Source organism: Prionailurus viverrinus, unplaced genomic scaffold (genome assembly GCF_022837055.1).
Source record: "Prionailurus viverrinus isolate Anna unplaced genomic scaffold, UM_Priviv_1.0 scaffold_51, whole genome shotgun sequence".
NCBI lineage: Eukaryota > Metazoa > Chordata > Mammalia > Carnivora > Felidae > Prionailurus > Prionailurus viverrinus.
In genome coordinates, this window is record NW_025927614.1 from 1,712,059 (window position 1) to 1,733,077 (window position 21,019).

The 21,019-nt window shown below is 57.1% G+C and overlaps 1 protein-coding gene across 1 annotated transcript in view; it reads left to right on the forward strand.

The window, feature by feature from the left end:
• ADARB2 (adenosine deaminase RNA specific B2 (inactive)) overlaps positions 1-21,019 on the forward strand; it is a 415,526-nt gene that overhangs the window by 284,405 nt on the left and 110,102 nt on the right. The window contains exon 3 of the mRNA XM_047848084.1: positions 7,194-8,068. Coding sequence (XP_047704040.1) covers positions 7,194-8,068 — 875 coding nt within the window. The remainder of the gene's footprint in view (positions 1-7,193; positions 8,069-21,019) is intronic.

Sequence of the window (21,019 nt, forward strand, 5' to 3'; positions counted from 1 at the left end):
TCTGACAGATGGGTCGCCCTTCCAGCCAAGAGTGAAGGGCGTGCTTGCTGCCTGCGGTGAGGGGGCGAGGGGCGTGTGCGGGAGCTCCCAGGGCAGAAGGCACCGTCGGGGACCCACACGGGAGTGCTGTCCCCTCTGCCGCCAGCTGGGAAGAAGCAGGGGCCCCTCCCAGGAAACCCAACCGTCAAGGGGACTGGAGGCTGAGGTCGCCGCCCTGCGTGGAAATCAGAACATGCGTCTCTGGACCCTCAGTTCGGGGTCAGGGCCTCAGCAAAGCACATGCGCCCAAGGGAAAGTCTGCAAGTGCTTGTTTTTCTTCTCTCAGGGTCTAAATGAGAAAATTTCTAGGACTCGGTCAATTTACTGAGCTGCTTCAGAAATGTGGGGCATGCGCGCGCGCGCGCACACACACACACACAAGTGCACATGCATGTGTACGTGTCCATGAATGCATATTCTAAGCAGGCATGCACACGAGCCCCATGCTGGACTGGACGTATGGCCAAAGCTATCTGATAACACACGTGCAATATATGAGTTGAGAAAGAGAATCTCCCTCTGCTTCCTCTTCTTTCCCACCTCGAGGGGCTGGAACGCTGTGTGTCTACTCGGGAGCCCAGTGTGGACACGGCCACGTGCTCTGTAAGTGCCCCCACGAGCCTGGCCACGAGACCCACGGCTCAGAGCCCCAGCACCTCGTTTGCAAAGCGGGGAAGGGAACGTTACCTGAGTCACGGAGTTGAGATCGGAATCAGGACGATGCATCGAGACGTTCAGCAAGGACCTGGAAGAGAGGAAGTGCCCAAGTTGGCTAACAGCAATTAAGGGGATTTCCCCTAATTCAGCTCCCTGGCTAACAGGTGGTTTTTCGCTGTTTGTTACCTGCTAAAATGCCTTAGCAATGCTCAGAAAATTGTTTTCTGTCAGTGGAGTGGCCATCCGTCTTTGCCATATAAGCTGCTGATGTACTTAGGAAACCCTGTGCTCGGACACCGTTCAGAGACAGACCCCAAGCCGTGCCCTTGTCTTCGCAACTCTAGTTCTCCGACACAGCCTGCACAATTTGTAACCCTAGCGCCACTGGAAGGCGGGAGAGGAACCAGTGGTGACTCCCCTGAGAGGGCAGGGGTGTGTGTCTGACGCGTGTGGCATGTGCGTGCACACGCCTGTGCAGGGAGAGAGGGTGGAGGGTTAGGAGCAAGTGTGAACCGGCTTTGCGGTCTCCTTCTGTTCTTAGGTCACGTGGCTCGGGTGTGCGTGGGCTGGTGGTACATGAAAGTGCTCTGCCCGCTCCACGGGCGGAGTCAGGGGCGGGACCGTCAGGCAGGCTCCCCGTGCGGCCACCGGCACTCACCTCCCTCGTCCCAACGCCAAGGGCACAGCTGGGGTCCGGGGTTGGTGGCCAGAGAGACTCAGCCGGAGAGAAGTGGTGCCCGTGAGCCCCTCTGGAAGCTGTCAGCGGGGGTGGGTTTCCGCCAAGGGTCTACGGGACGACGCCACTTTGCTGAGACTTCCTGCTTAAGCGGGCAGCTCAGAAAGCTTTCTTCTCTGAACACTGGCCCCCCGACCTTGATGCCCACCACTGACCCAGGTCACATGAGGCGGGACGGTGATGCCCACTCCTGGGGTGCTTCCTGTACTGGGTCTGGAGGGAGGAAGACCCGCCCGCCGTGCCTGCTTGATCCTCCCCCAGATGTGCGGCAGGCACAGCGTCCAGGACCGCGTGTGACAGGTCAGGTCCTGCAAAGGAGGCCGCCTTGGCCTGCTTCCCAGCCCGATCCAGGAGCCACCCGGTCGGGCCTGCCCTTCTGCAACCCCAGCCAGCCGGCCCACAGGGCTCTCTGTGCTCAGACAGTGGGCCACAGCCCACACCCTCGAGGCCCCAGGACCTCCCTCCTCCTGTGAACGGAGCTCCGGGCCACTGGCCTGGCTCCTGGCCGCACCCTTGTCAGACACGAATGTGGAGCTCGGACGGCCGGTTCCTTGGCGCCCCACGAGCTGCGGACAAGGCAGACACGGGGTGCTGAACAGCTCCCGGCACTGGCACTGCTTGGAGAAGTCCGGCTGCATCATAACCGGGCAGATGCTGGCCCCAGAAAGGGGAAAGGGGGCGAGGGGGCGAGGGGGCGAGGGGGCGAGGGGAGGGGCAGGGAGGGGCGGAGCGTGGGCATAATACACAGCCCCACGTGCCGCCTGCACTCTCGCCGGAGCCGTGAGGGCCATGAGCCCACAGCCGAGGACCTCGCCCTCCACGTGGCCTGTTCACATCTGACGGCCGACAGCCAGTGCGCAAGGACAGCGCGATAACCGGACTTAACTCTGGGAGGAAATACTTCACCTGGAAAATTCAAGTTTAGCCACAGCCAGGCCAGGATAAAACTCTGGTCTTTCTCCCCAAAATGCGTTTCTTTTATGCGCTGGACCTTCACAGACAGCACTGCATTTGCTGACACTTTTTGTCAGACAGGAGAAGTACTTGTGGGCTCAGGAGACGGGCCGACGCGTGAGGGAGCGGAACGGACGTGGCCGTGGTTGAAGTTCTCGCGCACACGGCCACTCGGCCTCGGAGGGTGGCTTTGTGCCCGGCCGTCTTCAAATCGCCGCTGAGCATCCATCACTGACCTTTGTGGTATCTGTATTTGCCTGCGTTTCTTCCACTTCCCACAATGGAAGGGCACACGAAACTGTGGGAGTCACAGACACTGCAGTTCACGGACGTCTGGTGCCGGATGGCGTGAGGATGAGGGAGGTCACCAGTGTCCTACCGCAGCAACGCGCCAGCCAGCGTGGGCTCTCAGGGCGCCTGCACGTGGTTCCCTCGGGAGCGGACTTTGCCAATGGAAGGCATTTTCCAAGGGGGAGAAACATGACGTGAGCCCTGGATGGGGACACAGTGGGGTGGTGGGAGCTGCCCTGGGCCCCCAGGCCCACCGCCCCATTCTGCTCCCCATTCTGTTTCCGAGCATTCGCCCGCAGGCTGGCGTCCCGAGGGCACACGCACACACACGTGCACAAAGAGTGTAGGGACGGGCAAATCCTTAAATGCACCTTAACGTGCACCTGACTTGTAACAAGTGACAGCCCCCGTCCGGCCCCCCACACGGGAGGTGAGTTTCCCTGCAGAGCTGCTCCAAGCTCGAACGTCCTGCGAGTCTCTGAGTTATGACCCGCAAGAAAAGCAATCGTTCGGGAGAATGAATTCCAGGGTAGAATTAAGGACTCACCAATTCTTATATCGTAGTATGACCCGTCTGTTTGAGGGGTTCCGAGCGTACAACAAATACACTTTCAGAAACAACCCGTTTTTATCGTACAATAAATATTCCAGAACCACGTCTCGCCCCCTGGAACCCTGGGAGAGTCCTGGCAACTGCTACCTCCGAGGCGGCCATGATCGGTCGCCGGTCAGAGAGCCGCAGCGTTTACAGATCATGTGGAAAGTCTTGGTGCATTATCCCCCTGGACCCTCACAAAGGCCCCACTGGTGGGTTCTGTCTGTGCACGACTCTGCCGCCAGCCCCGTGCAGAGCCCCAGCTGCACCTTCCTTCCGTCTCCAGAGACAGTGCTCACGCCGTCCATGAGGCCTGGGGTCAGCTCCCTGAGAGAAGGCCAACTCTGAACCAGCAAAAAATGCACGCCTGGAGGGTCAGCACAGGACACGAGCTCCTGGGCAGCTTGGGGATGACAGGAGCCCGCTGCCCACATCGAGGTGCCCCAGTGTGTGTCAGCAACATGCCTGCAGGGCGATTCTCAGGGCAGCCAGGCCAGGAGCAGAGACCAGGCCCTGCTGTCCTGGACGAGGAGAATCCGTGATCTCCAGGCACCTCAGGGGTGACCCCAGGGTCAAGGAGCAGAAGACTGTGCTGGGACAGAGCCCTGGGTGCGTGGGCTCCGTGGCGCCCAGACCCAAGGGCACGTGTGGAGGGACAGGCACCCAACAGCCTGTATCAGGAGTGAGAGCCTTCTCAGCCTCCTGACTTCTTGTCTCCGGGTCATTCTGACAACAGTGTATGGGAAACGCGTTAACCATGATGGAGAACAGAATGAGAATCCTCTCCTAGGTCGGGGGGTGGGGGGATTGCAATGAGTTTAGTACCGGCCGTGTAGAGGAGACATGAAGGTCAGAGCTGGAGTCCCATAAGAAACCCAAGCGGCCTTGCTGCAGCAAAGCCCTGCAGGGACCCGGCAAGTGGCGAGAGGTTTTCCAGGACAGGCTCGTGGATCTCTAAGCAGCGCTATGGCTGCAGGACAGGTCTCCCTGCGAGGTCCCCGTCCATCCCTCCTCTGGCAGCCAGGAGCTACGGTGCATGTGGTCCAGGTGTCCTTCCGTCTCCCCCACCGGACTGACTGTCCCAAATGACAAAGTCTACTTTCGCCCCTGTCTGTCTCGGGACCCAGAAGGCTGCTGACGCTCAGACGGGTCTGGTAAGTCCGTGTGATCAGAGTTTGCCTTGCCAACCACACGGGAGACACACAGGAGGCATTTGTGTCGCACTGTGGGGACCATGGCCTCAGCAACGGAGTGGACGTCTTCAGGCCTGGCCTCAGGAGCCCCCGGCTCCCAGCGCACTGTGACAGAAAGGCTGTTCCCCTGATCCCCGGCGGTCCTAGAATTCCAGGGAAAAGTCATTCTCAAGAGTTCGGGAGTCTCTGTCTCAGTCTTTCCTGCTATTTTCAAAAACCTGCGTGAGACTTTGCTGTATGTGAGGGTTTGGGCTGAGCCTCCTTCACACGCTCCTCTGGTTCAACCTCAGAATAATCCCACAAGGCAAGGCTATTGAAGCCACTGTAAGAAAATGGAGCGTGGGCGGGTGGAGGGACACGCACCGGAAGGGCCGAGGGGACTTGGACATCTCGTGTGCCTGAGCCCAGAGCGGGTGGAGAGGCTGCTGCCCCCCGCCCCTTGCAGGCTCCAGCTCCAAGGGCAGCCGGGCTGTGTGGAACCAAGTGGAACCCCCATCCGGCTCATTTGCAAAACCCAGACATTGTAGCTAGTGTTTCCCGGACGGGACCCAGAAGCCCACATTTTTCATCAATTTTTGTCAGTTATTGGTTATTATGGAAGGGGTCTTCCTGCCACAATCTGACAACCACGGCTTATGCCACGGCAGCCATAGGGAAATGTCGGTCTGTGAGGGCTGTTCCTCCAAGATAAACCTTTCTACCTCAAAAGGCAACGGAGGTCATCTGATATACTGCCTGCTCCACTGGCACGAACGGCTCACGGACCCCCACCTTGTGGGAAATCAATAAGAAATTAGAGGACTCCGGCAACATCTACTCAATCTGGAGTAGGCCTTTTTGGTTGGGTTGGGTTTTTTTCCCATCTTTACGTTCAATTTGAGAAGCTGCATGGTTAATCTGATCTACTGTCTCTTGGCCCGAAATGCCCTAAAAATGGCAGAGCTATTTGCCGTCTGTCTATAGCCAAGACCCATAATGATTATAAAAGGGGTAGAGATTAAGTGCTTGATATTTGGATGGTAGTTATTTCTACCAAAATAGACTGTAAATAGATGCCACCCACCTCTTACAAAACCCACCGTGTCCAGCCTTTGAGCAAAGTTACCTGTGCAGACCTAGCACCTCGTAGAAGCGAACGGCTCCAGGAAAGGCGAATGGTGCAGGCTGGCTAGGGAGCACTGGGCGGGGCCGCACAGGAACGCGAGGGCACCCCCTCCCCCCCACCCAGGCTGGCAGGCTGCACTGCTTTGCCTTTTCTCTGCCAGCGACGCCTCAAGGGCAAGGTCACGGAGTCTACGGCTCTTAACGCTGCTCGCCTTCCGGGGCAGGACTGAGGGGAACCCGCTGGGCGTCTGTCCATAGGCTGTGAGCCAGCTGTAAAAATCGCCCCTCATCTCCACGTGCTTAATGAGAAAAAACCCACTCCTGACTCCGGGGAAGCCTTCAAGGGCCGTGCGTGGCCCCCGCGTCTGTCCAAACCGATGGCCGACGATAACTCCCTCACCACCTCCTGGAGAGCCCAGCGCAGGTGCCCTGCGAGAGGGCTGAGAAAATGGTGGGACGATTCTGTTTCTGTGAAACCACCCGTGCATTAGACAGACATTCCTAGGACGCATTCACATCTCCACCAACTAGCCCAGGGCAAGCATTTCCCTCTGTGAGCCTCGTTTCTTCTAGAAACTGGTGCCACGACCCCACCCAGGGTGGGTTTTAGGAATAAGAAAGGCAGCAAAGTGAAAGTGTGAGGGGCCTCCGTGAAAGGTAACGGCACCGCTCGCCACCACCGTCCCCTGAGGATTTGGGACGAGACCTGAGGGGTCCGCGCCCCAGAAGCGCCCTTGTCTCTGGAGCAGTGGGGACCTCGTCCTGTGGTCCCGAAGTGACACATGTCCCACACGGAACAGCTGTCTGGGCTGAGAGGGGTCCAAGAAGGCCAGGCCACGGAAGTTAAGTCACCATTACACGCATCCCATCCACCACCCACAGTTAACAAGGGATGGTTTCGCCAAATTTACTTCCCACCATTTCCTGCAAGGAAAGAAAGAAAGGGGAAAAGGAAACACCATAGACACAAAGGAAGCCACCCTGTAAGCCCACATCCATTTTCCGTCCTTGTGTCTCGGGGAAGGTGGGAAGTCTCTAACCTTTACCCCCTATGTGTGATTCCACAAACAGTGTATAAGGTCTGTGTCTGCAAAATCTGGTGCTGTCCTCGCCCTACGCGTTAGTTTGCGTCATCTAACCCATTTCTCAGTCACCTACGTGGACACATACACACGTAGTTGATTAAGTGCAAGTGCCACGTGGCCTTCCCTTGAATGACGGCACCACAATTCGCCCACCATCGCCCTGGGCAGGAAAGGCTGCCCTGACCCTCAGCATTGCCCAAAGCCCGTAGGAGGAAGGGGACGCCTGTTTGGTTGGTTCGGGGCGGCCTGGGGAGATAGGCGCGGCATCCGTGCCCAGGGCAGGCAGCCGGCCGCAGCCTGGAGGCCTCGCGGGCCCCACAGGCACCTCCTTCTCAGAAATGCCTCTCCACAAGAACTGCCCGGGACGCGGGCCCTTCCCTCCTGGAGAGCGGCCCCCACGTCCACACAACCCCCTCCCCGGGCCCCGGGCCGAGCGTGAGTCCCCAGCCGGCCGTCCTGCTGGCGGCTGCAGGGGTACCGTCTGACGTCGGTGGCCAGCCGCCAGGGCCCTGGGTCACGGCTGTCTTTCTCGCCCGCAGGTACCAGCAGCGCGGACGTGAAGGAAAACCGCGTGAGCAACTGGGAGGCGAGGCCCCTGGCCACCAGCGACAGGGCCAGAGGCGGCACGCCCGGCATGAAGCGGAAGAGGCCTCTGGAGGAGGGTAACGGCGGCCACCTGTGCCCCCTGCAGCTCGTCTGGAGGAAGCTCTCGTGGTCCATGGCGCCCAAGAACGCGCTGGTGCAGTTGCACGACCTACGCCCGGGCCTGCAGTACCGCATGGTGTCCCAGACCGGCCCCGTGCACGCGCCCATCTTCGCCGTGGCCGTGGAGGTCAACGGGCTCACCTTCGAGGGCACGGGGCCCACCAAGAAGAAAGCCAAGATGCGGGCGGCCGAGCTGGCGCTGAGGTCCTTCGTGCAGTTCCCCAACGCCTGCCAGGCCCAGCTGGCCATGGGCGGTGGCGCCGGGCCATCCACGGACTTCACCTCCGACCAGGCCGACTTCCCCGACACGCTGTTCAAGGAGTTCGCGCCCGCCACCCCCAGCGAGGCCTTCCCCGGCCGCCGGCCCGCCGACCCCGGGCTGCTGGCCACGGCCTGCCCGCGGGGCCGGCTCCTCTGCCACCCGCTGGATCTGGTGGGCCCTGTGGCCCCGGGCGACAGGAACCCCGTGGTCGTGCTAAACAAGCTGCGCTCCGGCCTGCGCTACGTGTGCCTCGCAGAGCCGGCCGAGAAGCAGCGGGCCAAGAGCTTCGTCATGGCCGTGTGCGTGGACGGCAGGACGTTCGAGGGCTCAGGACGCAGCAAGAAGCTGGCCAAGGGCCAGGCGGCACGGGCCGCCCTCCAGGCCCTCTTCGACATCCGGCTGCCGGGCCACGTCCCCAGCAGGAGTAGAGGTCAGCTCCTGCCCCAGGTGAGCCTCTCAGGTGCTGCCACAGGCGGCCGTCTTCTAAAGCCAGGAGGCCGGGTGGCGGGCAGACCCCTCTGCTCCCATCACTGGCGGGCCCCCCGCCCCCCGCCCCCCGCATCATTGTTAGGAGCGATTTGCAGGCCTTTGGAGAGAGAGAGCGGGTCGTGTGAGTGTGAAGAGAGTGTCCACGCTCCCGGAGCAGGTAGCAGATCACCCTGGAGATGGCCATGCCACCCATGAGGGGCCGCAGTGGGCCCTCCCCGGGGAGAGGGTTAGCGGCAGGTCACTGCAGTGAGCGCAGCAGCGTGATGTGTGCGCCAGGCGGGGTCCAGGGGTGGGGCCTCCAGCTGGGGGCCGGCAGAAAGCCCTGCGAACATGGCTCATCTTGCCCGGGTGATGCCAGTCGGGGCCCCCGGCCAGGCCAGACAGAGGTGCAGGGGCTGAGGCCAGGGGCTGGCGGGAAGCAGAGAGCTCGGGGAGGGAGAGGGGGCTCGCGCCTGCGTCACGGCCACAACCTTGCCGTTTCTGCAACACTGGGTCGCTCATTCGGGGAATATTTTGTGGCGCCGTCCGTGTGTCGGGAACGGTCTATTTGTGATTTTGTAACAACCTCTTCCCTCCAAGTCTTGAAAGTGCTTATTTATGCAAATCACCCTTCCTGTCACCACTCTGGGGACTTGTGGGCGTCCTGTGTGTGTATTAGATACAGGACGGTGTCTATATTGGCTTCAGCATCAATCGAGGACAGACGTGCTTCACGCAGTTAGAAAGCACAGAGGCCAGTGTGAGCGCAGAGTGGGCCCCGTGTACCTGAGTTACCGCTGGGACTACCATGCCCCCCATCACAGCATCCGGAACAGAGTCCGCCGCACCCAGGGGACCGGGCGCATGCTCCCCGGGGAGAACAAGGGGCTGCACAGCCATCAGAGCAAATGGCTGCGGGAAAGACCCTAGAGCAGAATCACGCCAGGGCAGGCACTCACTCACTCACTCATCCGTCAGTCTTTGACCCTTAGCGGCTGCAGGGCACAGGAGGGCAGGGGCCTGCTCCGGCCGTGGCCTGCCCCCCACAGCGGGGTAGAGAGATGGAGGGAGACTGCTGAGCGAGATATTCCTGTTTCTCTGCTCCCTCTGCCCTTGATCCCGTCCTTTGGTTTTCAGATACTTGCTGCACGTTGTAGGAGGCCAGTTGGGGCCGTTTAGACTGTAACCTTGCCTTGTCTTGCGACCTACCCTCAAGTAACACACCGTCCAAGTAAACACGGTGTTTGCAAAGCAGCTGGGCATCCCTGTGAGTCCCCGCACGTCTCCGAGGGAGGGAGGGGCTGCGTCTTGCTCCCTGTCTTCTGCACCCCTGCTGGTTTGTGTCCTTTGTTCCCTCCTGTCCTGTGTCTCCACTCGTCACTTAAACTCGCCAACAACACCCAAGGAAGCCGCTGTGCCCTCTGCGGCCTGCGTGAGCCCCAGGCTGCCGTGACGTTGGCCATGGCCTGTGTCTCCCAGCCACCTTCTCTGAGGACGCCCCCCATGCCGGGCCCCCGCGGGCCTCCGCCGGCCTGGCCGTTCTCCCCGTCCTCCTCCCTCTGTGGCCGCTGCACCGGCCCCGCTGAAGGTTGAAGGGTGTCAGTGAGTTCTGACCGCGACGCCTTCTTCTTCATGTTGTCAACCCCGAGCGCTCAGACGGAAGAACCAGGCAGCACCACTGCTTTGTAACAGTCATTTGACCCCAGAATGCAGCACATCAGTTAAAGCCACGGCCGCTAAATTATTTTTCTCTGACAGTCTGCTAACCACCCCGACTGGATGATGGAGGGCGCGGAGCAGCGTGAGGGTTGCGGGCCATCCATCACACCCCAGGCTCCGCCATCTCGCAGGCTCATTACCTGTCGCCTCGCCCCTGCACCCCGGGGCTGGGTGGGGCTGAGCCGGCCGGGGGACTCAGGACCAGTCACCATCAGTGGCTTTATTGAATCCGAATCCTGTCTTGGATGTGGCCTGGATTCTTGGACTGATCTTTAATTCAGGAAAAGATCCCAAGAATCCCTGTAAGTCCTGCTCCGCTCTCCTGCGCTGCCCGATGCTGTCCATACAGCCGGCTTCCCCCGGTCCTGGGGCTCCAGGTCCCCAAAGGCACGACCCTTTTTTCCCTAGCTGTGCTGTTAGCATCTGTGCAGGAGAGCAAGCCGGCAGCCCCAGGCCCAGCCAGACTTCCGGAAAAGGCAGGTGCCCTGACACTGAGCCTTAAGGACCCTGCCCAAGCCCACGGGGAGGACGGTGGCCCCGCTCACTGCTAGAGTGACAATTTTAGAACTGGGTGTCAACATCAGCATTCAACGTTCCCGGCCCAGTTTCGAGGTTCTGTCCCACACAGGGTGGTCTTGGGTGAACAGATGACAAACCGAGTCTCTGTTGAAGGCTTTCACAAAGTCTCCGTCTGCCATGAACACTCTGACGGGCGCTCCCTCACAGTGACCCACAATGAGGGAAAATTCAAACGAGATAGCACGTGGAGCCATGTGGGTAGCGTGCTTAAATGCCACGGTGGGTCCCACTGTAAAAACCCATCAAGCTGGCCCCTGAACTTCTGGTTCCCACGAAGGTAGGTCGGCTCACCTGCACCATTCGAGCCTTTTCGCGGCTCTGCTCTAGCCTGAGCCCAGAAAGCAGGACCACACAGGACGGGCTGGGCCAGCTGGAGGTTTGCTCTGACCTCAAGACAAGTCTGGGTGAGCATAGCTTCCTCACATCCCTCTGCTGAAGACCTGAAGGGAGACTGTCTGGAGCAAATACCGACCTTGCCAGAGGTGTGGGACGTCATGTCACCGTCCACCAGGAAGGGAAAGGGAAAGTGGCACTTGGTTCCACCTCCGTTTCGAAGGAGGAAGTTCTGAAGAGCGATATTCTCAGTGAAGATTAAAATCGTAGGTGTTGATTTCTCCAGGATCTGATTTTCACCCATTCCTTTGTGGGGGGCATCTCTCAGAATTGGGCTAGTTTTCTTCTTTCACTTCCGTGAGATCTGGCTTTGGTCTCTTATCCACAGGGCTGAGATCAAGACTTCATTAAATTCTCTAGAGCACAGTACAGACCTATCTGAGCTGGGGGAGCAGTCTATAACACCCACACTGGTGCACAGGTTGTGCACTCTGCAAATATCGGTTGATAAGGGTACCCGAGGCAGACCAGGAGGTAGCTAGGCCAGCCGTCCCGACTCTTCCCATTTTCCTGGCCTACAGGACTCCTCTGCATTAATGAGATAGGAAGTGATAATGACACTGTGTTGACACATACAGATGGTCCCCAACTTAAGACGGTTTGACTTAATGATGTTTAGACAATGGTGCAAAAGCAGTATTCATTCAGTAGAAACCATTCTTTGAATTTTGAATTTGGATCTTGTCCCGGGCAGCGGCATGTAGGACGATCCTCTCTCGTGAGTGGCTCGCAGCCAGCCCCTCGATCATGAGAGTAACAGTCGACGCGTGGACAACTACACTCATCCACACCCACACTGCCATTCGGCTCCGGTGTCCCTCAATCGGGACATAACCCATCGTTAAGTCAAGGAGGATCTGTGAATACTCATTCCCTGGAAACATTATCATAAAACAAGATAAAATCACAAAATCTCCATCTCTCTCCGGTCTTTGCTTCCTAGCCCCAGCATGAAAACAGGTGACTCAGGAAAGCACCAGATTCCATCAGAAAGGCGTCTCTCCCACCGTGGAGAAGAGAGTGAGTAAACAGGGAAGGCCATAAAGAGAGCGCGAGAGAAAGTTACAGGGACACCAGGAAGCACCCTCGGGTGGAAACAAACGCGGTTCCTGACTTTGGGTCAGCTTCTCCTTCACACTCGAGGATCCCCCTCATTTTATTTTGCTTTGTTTTGTTTTTAATTTCCATGTCAGACTGTGGTGGTGTCAGCCGTGTGTCTTGCCCACAGAGGAAGAGGGGGAGTAACTTAAAACTGTTCACGCAGGTGCGTGGTCCCTGCCACGCCCTCTGGGGGGATCCTTTCAGGGACCCACTAACCACACCCTGCTTTGCTCCCGTGTATGCAGCGATCACTGTGGGGGAGGGGAGAAACCATGGGAATTTATAACCCGATGGAAAGGAACAATTACTTTTTAAGTTTGAGCATTTTACAGCAAATGTGGATCCGAGCTGCAGTCCGCGATCCCATCTCACGGAATCTGCCCCCAGAATTAGCCGCGGAATGAGGCCAGGGGGGCCCGCACTGGCTCCTCAACAGCTGCACTGCGGGACGCTAATAGCACGTTTGTGCAAACGTGCCGTCCTTCTCCCAAACCCCAAGGTGACCCCCAGCCGCCTCTGGCCACTTCACAGATTGTTCTTCTGATCTCCTGCTCCTGCAAATCTATCTTACTCAATAGGAGTGGCATCCTAACCACTGTCATGTGAAACCGTTAATTAATATTGCTGTAACAAATTAGCTATAGAGGGGCCCTCAAGTTTTAAATAGGCTTAAATTAAAAACAGATAGCTATGGAAATCATATGCACTTGGCTTTGAAACGGCTTAATGCTGTCTAGCTGGTTTACCCAAGGACACCCAAAAACAGCAGCAGGTACCCACGTGTCCTTGCCACTCGGCTCTGGGGGACACGAGACGGGCCAGCCAGTGCCAGCCTTGCGGTAGGCCATGGGTGCAGCCCAGGGCAATTCCAGACAGACGCCTGAACAGAGTCCTAGAGCTCTGCGTGTCCCACAGGCAGAAAGGATCACTTCTGGACTCCAAGTGACCTTCTTGGAGTCAGGACAACAAGGTGTTTTCTCATTTCCATGTGGCTGTCCCATCTGACAGGATTTCAGTTTCTCAGCTATTTTCCTATTGTCCCCTGGGGAGTGGGATTAAGGTCTGACCTCCCCACATGCAGGCACTGGCTGGCACAGGAGCCCCAAGGTGGCCCAGGACCATCGTAGAAGCACAGTTCTGGCCAAAGAGACCCTAAGCTAAAGAACTCAGCCAAGCAGCTGACCTGGGGTCTCCGGGGACTTCTCCTGAGGCTTGCAGGAGTGGCCAGAAGGTACGGGGCCGACAGCCATCAGCACCACCCCCCGCCCCTCATCCTCAACCTGCTCTACCTACATGCTGTCTCTCACCACCACCGTCCCCAAAAGCCCTGTGTGTCAGGGAACCCAATGTCTCTCTTCCACTTGAAGCATCCAGACAAGGTGATCTCAACTCTGGTGCTAGTTCTGGTACAGGTGGGTTATAAAAGACAGGCAGATACCTGTGCAACCACGTGGACAGGTGTGGTCGGTGAGAGCTGCGAGGGAGGACAGGCACGTGCCTGGGATGATTTCCACCTGATCTGGGAAACGTACGGGTGAAATTCACCAATCTGGGATTCTCATAAAAGTCAGTGCATTCAGGCTGCTGTAACAGAATACCGTTCATAGGGTGGTTCATAGGCAACAAATTTAGCCTCGTGGCGCTGGAGGCCAAGGTCCAGGAGCCGGCAGATTCCATGTCTGGTGAGGAATCTCCTCCTGGTTCACAGACAGCGTCTTCTCGCTGTGTCCTCACCTGGGGGGAGTGGTGAGGGGGCTCCCCGGGGTGTCCTTCACAAGGACACTAATCCCATCGAGTCGGCTCAACCATCATGACCTCATCACCTCCCAGAGGCCCTGCCTCCTGACATCATCACCTTGGGGGTTAGATGTCCCACACGAACTTGGGGAGGGGGTCACAAGCAGTCTGACTACAGCAATCTGTCAACCACTAACATTACAGAGAATGCTACACACTGACACTCAAGGCAGAACAAACCGGCTTACTACACCACCAGCTGACCTGACCCCAACCCACCCACTCAGCCTTTGTGTCACTCTGTCCTCAGTCCCCTAAGGAGCCAGCCCACGTGAACAGGGGCTGTACTCCGAGAGAAAACACGTCTCAGTAGCCATTGTGGGATAAAAGACTCAGTGCCACCGTACCCAGCCATTCGCCTGCATCAACACGGTCACCAGCCCCCTTTTCTGGTCGCAGGATGGGGCGGGGGCTTCTCCACGGCTCTGCTGTGTGAGGTCAGCGTCATGGGGCTCATCACAGCAGAGCCATTGTAAAGTCATCATTATGTCTCAAGAGGAGTTTGTACCAGGGGACAAACGACCTCCCCCAACACCGTTTTGCTTGGGGAGCTGGGTCAGGAATGACCATGCTGGCATCACAGCATGCCCGGGACTCGGCAAGAAGCAGTCTTGCACCCAAGAACACCACAACCCAATTGCTCTGGTTTCTGCAGCTCGGCCCTAAACCTGTTGTCCACACACCCCTGCTCCCCAGTCGCACACCGAGTTCACTTTCTGAACCAGTCATTTCCCAAAGGGGAACAGTTCCTTGGATGCCTTTTCATAGATTAAAACAACAATTTTGTTTTGCTGCAAAAACCCTTGTGGGGGGAGGGGCCGTTCTGAACGGACACCCATGGTGGCCCCAGGCAGCATGGCCACCCTCCCCTTCCCAGGCTGCAGGTGAGGCCCAGGAACACGTATTTGATTCGGGTACTATGAGTTTGTATTTGGGAATGCAACTACTAACAATGTAAAATGTGTACGCAGAGTCCGTATGCAAAGAACCTTGGTCTTTATCATCTCAAATAAATAGGATATGACCTTATCACCAAGCATCCCTACAGTGGGGACAAGCACGTTCCCTTCCAATCAGACATGGTGATGGATTCCAGGCGAGATGTGGAAAGACACCAGAGACACAGCAAAGAGACAGGTACAGAAGAGGACAGGCTGACACTGTCCTCTGTCCCAACACTGAGAAATTATAAAATTGACGCAGAAACACGATCACGTCCAGTTTTCATTAATGGCTTTAGTCAGGTCAGCCAACCGGTCAAGATGAACCCACTTTTTTGACTCAGAGCAAAATCAGTGATCTCTACACCTCCCTCTTTCTCCCTCTCCCCCCTCCCTCTCCCTCTCCCTCTCCCTCTCCCTCTCCCTCTCTCTCTCTCTCTCTCTCTCTCTCTCTCTCACACACACACACACACACACACACACTGCACATGCAGGATGTACATATACACATGTCTTGTGTGATTCCACCTCCAGAGAGAAAGACGCCCACCAGCAGTTTGTGCAAAGGTAGGAGAAACATGTCTGTCCTTCGTGTCACATTCCAGACATTTAGCAAAAGCTGTTTTCTCCACCAAGGAATCTGACCTCCATGCAGCTCTGTTTTCTAGCGCCCGATGATCACTAGCTTGTCTTGGTGTTATCGCGGTGATTCAGACACAGTCAGAGGCTCAGTTCTTTGGGACGTCTTCTTTTTGCCTCGAGGACACTCAAATGCACACAGCAGGCAGGGAGGACACCGGTCACTCGCGGTAGGTCCAGCTTTTAGATACAGAGGTGACGTCTGCTTGAGTTCGGGGCCGGCAGGTAAAATTCAGCAACAACGCTTATGTGGACAGAGTACGTGCTGCCTACCTGACACTCAAACGCACCTGGATGTCCTGTGGTTTCATCCGCTACAAACTCAGGCAGCCCTACTTGCAACGGAGAAGCAGCAGAGAATATAAAATGAGGTGCTGTGGACAGAGGCTCTGGGTGGGAGGAGGGCATGTCTGTGGCCACCAGTTGTCTTACTCGCACCCTCCCTGTCCCTCTCAGGGCGCAGAGAAGCCTGATACACCAGGGTCCCACTTGGGGACACTGACCAGGACTCTGTCCGCCCCTCGGATACCACAGTCCCCGCCAGCCAGAAAGTAGTGTCCATCCCCATTCACTGGTGAACATGTCTTCTGGGGGTGCCCACGCAGGTGACCAGCACTGACACAGGGCGGGACAGCACGGGTTAGTGTCAGTGCCCCCGTGCCATGCAGAACCTTGGTCTGCCACGGAATCCTTCATTCATGTGTGTTCCTGGTCACCGTCTGGTGTCACTGATGCTAAAACTGTAAAAGTTCTGACGTGGACCCAGAAGCAGCCAGAGTGAGGTCTCGCTCGCTGCAGCAGTCTGAGTATGCAACATTCGCTGGGCATCACTTAGGGCCCGGCCCTTCCCGCCAGGCCGCTCTGGGTCTCACTACCGTGCACCAAGGGAGACCTGGACCTTCTGTTAGGTGGCTGGTCTGCGGTAAATGCTCGTTCTGTAAGCTCTGAAGGTGCTTTGTTGGTATTTTGTTGGAGAAGAGATGAGGGAGGCAAGAGGGGGGAGACCACACTGCTGTTTCACCCAGAATCGTGCTGCCTTCCTGAGAAGGGGCCTCACAGGATCACCACCTGAGAGTCCCCCCAAACAAACTCCGCTCTCTGTGTCCACTCTCCTGGGTCGGACTTGTGCCCTGAGCAGGTAGACGTCATGGACCCGAGTCACCAGGAGCATGAGGCCCTTGTGAAGCTCTGTTATTTTCCATCAACGTGCCCTGAGATGATCCCAGTCTCTGGAGCCTCAAAGCGTCAGCTTTGGGTCTAAACCTCTAGTACTCAGCATCACCAGGACGTCCTGCTGCCCCAGAAGGCCCCAGAAGCCTGTCTGCCTCCCTGGAATTCTTCTCCTCCTGCTCTAAGACCCCCTGCCCAGGGCTGAGGTGTGACTACACAGCCGTCTGGGTTTTGTGACCACACACACCCTCCCGTGGTCCGCGAGAAGAAAAAGGCAGCCTTTTATAGAAGGAAGACACGCTCCTGCGTGCCCAGCCGGCCCTGAACTTGGCTTAACCTTCTTCATTTCCTTGTTTCCACAGAACTGTATTGACAGGTCACCTCCCTGTCATATTGTGCATGGAAAACCCTTCTAAAATTCTCTCCTTGACGAGAGTGCTGAAGGCTTTGTTAACAACACATTTATACATTTGCACAATGCGCATGCGATGTGCAACTATATACAACGTATACTGTGTGGTGCACACTCGCACAACGTATGTGCAACGCCCATGCAACACGCATTCCTGCGATGCACCTTGCACAGTGTATGTGCAACGTGAGACCTGTGTTTATACCATAGCCTCCACCATCTTACCTCTTACTGAAACAAGTTCAGCGCAACTTCAGTAAGAGTTAAGTAATGTGTGAGCTTAAACGTTCCCAGCACTGTGTTTGACATTTCCAAATACAGTTAATATGACTGTTGATTAATTCTGCAGTCTCTAAACCAACCTTCCCCATTTGTCTTGCTATTCCTTGGCCACGATTAACACTGCTGGTGCGGCTGATACGGCAACGACATTAGGAGCTGACACTCACCAGGCACCGCGTTGTCGTTGGCACCTGACTTACAACAGCACATTTGAGCCTCGTAACGTCCTCGGAGACAGTGCTACCATGTCCTGTTGCACAGATGAGGACACCGAGACACAAGACATTGAGCCCTTGGCCCACAGTCGGGCTGGGGAGTGGCGATACCAGCAGGGAGCGTGTCCCATGGCCGGCAAGCAGCCCTCAGATGCCCGCCTGCCTCTCTGAATTGCAAACCTGTTCACACACTGTGTCCCCAAGCGCCCGTGTCTCTACTGGCCTCAAGCTCCCGGGAACACGATGCAGTGCACGGGTGGGGTCACACTCAGCCCTGCGTCACGTCTCAGTCATCGATTCTTCCCTATGTGGCTGTATTTCCAGTGAAACGCAGTGTCTGCTCCGGTCCCCCCAGCACTGGGGCAAGTGGCCTGTGTTCAGGATGCCACTTTCCTTCCCATCACACGAGGGCGGGGCCATCTCAGCTTGGAGAGAGATGAGCTCAGGTTCCCAGACCCGTGAAATGATGGTTTGTAACAACAGCACCACAATGAAACATTTTTAAAATGCATTTTCATAAATCAGCGCACCCGGTGGAATTGTGAGTTTACTCAAGTACTACAGAGCAAAAGTCACCATCCAAACCCCAAGGAAACTTGCTGTGGTTCAGAGCCATCCCCTCTGGTCAGGATTACAGTAAAAAGCTGTCTTCAGCCAGCAGCACACATCTCTGTGTGTCTTAACCGTGTTTCATCAAACGGTTTCAGCAAAAGGAAAAGCATTCAGTAAACGACCCTCAGGTTGCATGGTTTAAGGTAGGGGTTTTATTCAGTTATCTGAACTGGGAAATCAGAGCAAATGGGCTTCCAGAGAGCATGCACGCTGGCCTACAGCGGGGACATCTTTGTGCCGGCTGGGCCTGCAGGCCATCGGGTCAGGTCCCCGCGCCTGGAACAAGGGCCCCCGAGGGAGGACGTGGCATCAGGAGCTGCAGCAGCCACTGGGGCTTGAGAACCGGGGTATGAGGGCTGGAAGCAGAGTGCTGAGAAATGGACGAGGGGTTGATTGTGGTGGAATCAGGGAAGGACAGACTGCATGAGGAGGGGAGGTGACCCCAGGCTGCAAAGGCCCCCAGAGGCACACACAGTGTGGGGAAGGCAAAGGATACCAAGTCTGCTCAGTGCAGGACACGGGAGCCCCTGGAGCTCCGGGCCCAAGGGGGCAGGTGTATGCAGGGCCAGGGAGTCCATGCAATCGCAGACCAGATCCTGGTGGGGGTCCCACTGGCACCAGGCTGCTCGGGGGCCAGCAGCCTTGAATTCAGGTCCAGCCACAGCCTTCATGGCCAGTGCCCTTGGGCAACTCATTCAAAATCTCTGCATTTCCTCACCTTTCCCAACGGAGGGGCTGCCGTGAGCACCTCTGGGGTTGAGGGTGGTGAAACGGGGAGGCTCGGGCACCCTGAGGGTTCAGTCCATCTTACACAGCCTCGGGGTGACTCTGGACGCCTCTGCATTTAGGGCATTGACATTGGTGTATGGGTCCAGGGAACCCCCAGGGCACCTGCTCGCTACCTCTGATCCCCACAGTTGGCGCTGCCTCTTACCTGGGGCAGGAACTGGGAGTGTTGGGCCCAAAAAGCACAGTGGGAGCCGGTGGCTGGGCACCGGGCAGCCCTTCGTGTGGGTCCCCGGCCCCAAGCCCACCTGTGGTGCCGTGTCTCCTGGGAAGCTCCCGGAGGCTGAGCACCAGCCCCCCAGCCTTTCTCCCTGCTTCTGGACACACGGCAGGTACCGGTTCCCATGCTGGATGCCCTGACCCAGGCACTCACCAGGGCTAAGGATTATGTGTGACCCCAGCACCCAGGAGTGACTCTTTCACGGTTGAACTATGGTTTTGTGTCCTGCCTTGATCTTCTGGTTTGGTTAGTAAATCAGATGATGTAGAACTTGAGAGGCAGCCTTTATTTCATAGACGTTGCACCAGACCCTGCAGAAGTGACACAGCCCAGCGACTTGGGGGGGGGGGGGCGTGGAGGTGAGACGGGGGCCTGGTGTTCCTTCTGGGACGTGCAGACTCCTCCCACCAAACCAGGCTTCTATGAGGAGGACTTTGCAACAAGAACAGCCCTGAACTAGCGCGTGTGTTATGTGTGCGGCATTTCTGTTTAACCTGGAAGTGTCTGTGGTCCTCAGGTCCCTTGTGCCACCAGGATCCAAGGAGCTCTAAGTGCGCCCTGCTGTGGATGCCACACAGACCACACACACACCGTCCTCTCTCCAAACCCAAGACCCATAAAACAAAGAAAACCAAAATTCTGGCCCATGCTGAGAACACATAAAACTGAAATCCTGTGTTTGCAAAAAAATGCAAAACATTGTTGCAATCACACCAGACGTTTAAATTTTAGTATTTTCCTCCCACATTCCAATGGAGAGCTTTGGGGATTTCCTGGGTTGGGGTCACTTTCCTTCATGAACACAGCTGAGAATCTTGCTCTCGAGATGGAGAGAATTTCAAAAAAAAAAAAAAAAGAGTAAAAAGTCAGAATAATAAATGGCAGGAGAGATGGGGAGGGGCTGTGGTCAAACCCCTCTTTTCCCAACCAACTTCTCATCCAGCCCAGACCAAGCAGCCGGTGGACGAGACCAGCATGCAGATGGCTGTGTAGGAGGTGTGAGAGGGAGGCTGGGGTGCCCACATGATGGCCGACTTTCCCGAGAGCCCGCGAGTCTCCGGCAGAGCCCACATTGCAGCCTCCCCCCGACCTCGAAGCAGACAAACCCGGGAGGTGGCAGGGCGGGGAGGCGGCGAATGGATGCCAGCCCCCACTAACGTCAGGGAGACGGTGTGGTGACGAGGGGGCTCTGAGGTCACACATCAGAGCTTCAGTCCTGGTCTGCCAGGGGCCACGTGTGAGGCTGAGGGCTGCTGACCTCCCTGGGAGGGGGGACGCACCATGGGCTGCTCGGTGATTACGTGGGGCACATCACGTCGGGTCAGGTGCTGACTCTCTATCTGCACCCTAACGGTGGTATTTGCACGTGAGCAGGAGAAAGCACACAGGGACAGGGTCCTGGTGGGACAGCCCCCAGAGCCCCTGCATCCTTGACAAATGGCACTTTCCTGCTGTATGGCCCAATTTGGTTGGAAGAACCACACAGGACCATTGTGATCAGTAGAACCTGGAACATGCACAGCAGAGGAACAGTCAGTGTCCCGGGTCAGCGGGCAGAAGTGTCCCAGGCAAAACAAGCCGATTGCAAAGGCGTGACGTGCAGCCTCGGGACACTGGGCCGTGGGATGGGCGGTTCTGGCTGGATCTAGCTGAGTTGTAGCCCAGGGTAATTCCCAGCCCGCTTGGGCCACAGAACTTGGAGGCCACGTGCTCCCCTTCTCCCCGGCCATCAAGACCCTGGCTCTCCAAGAAACCGCCAGAATGCAGGATGGTGAAGTGAGGCTGCCGGGACAGCTTCGAAACGGTCAGGATCTACATCAAAAGCAGGTCTTCCCCAGCCTTGTGCTCTATTGTTCAGAGTACTTTTATCAAATCTGCATGTGATCTCGAGTAGGGTCGGCACCATCACAGACGGACGCCTCTCTGTCTCAGCAGCCACCAGGACACCCTCTGCCAAGAGCAACTTCTCAGAGCTGGAGAAGCTCTTTCCTGTGGAAGTGCTGACTCACAAAATATTCAAAGTCTGGCACAAATCCACCATACCCTGGACTGGCCGCTGTCTTT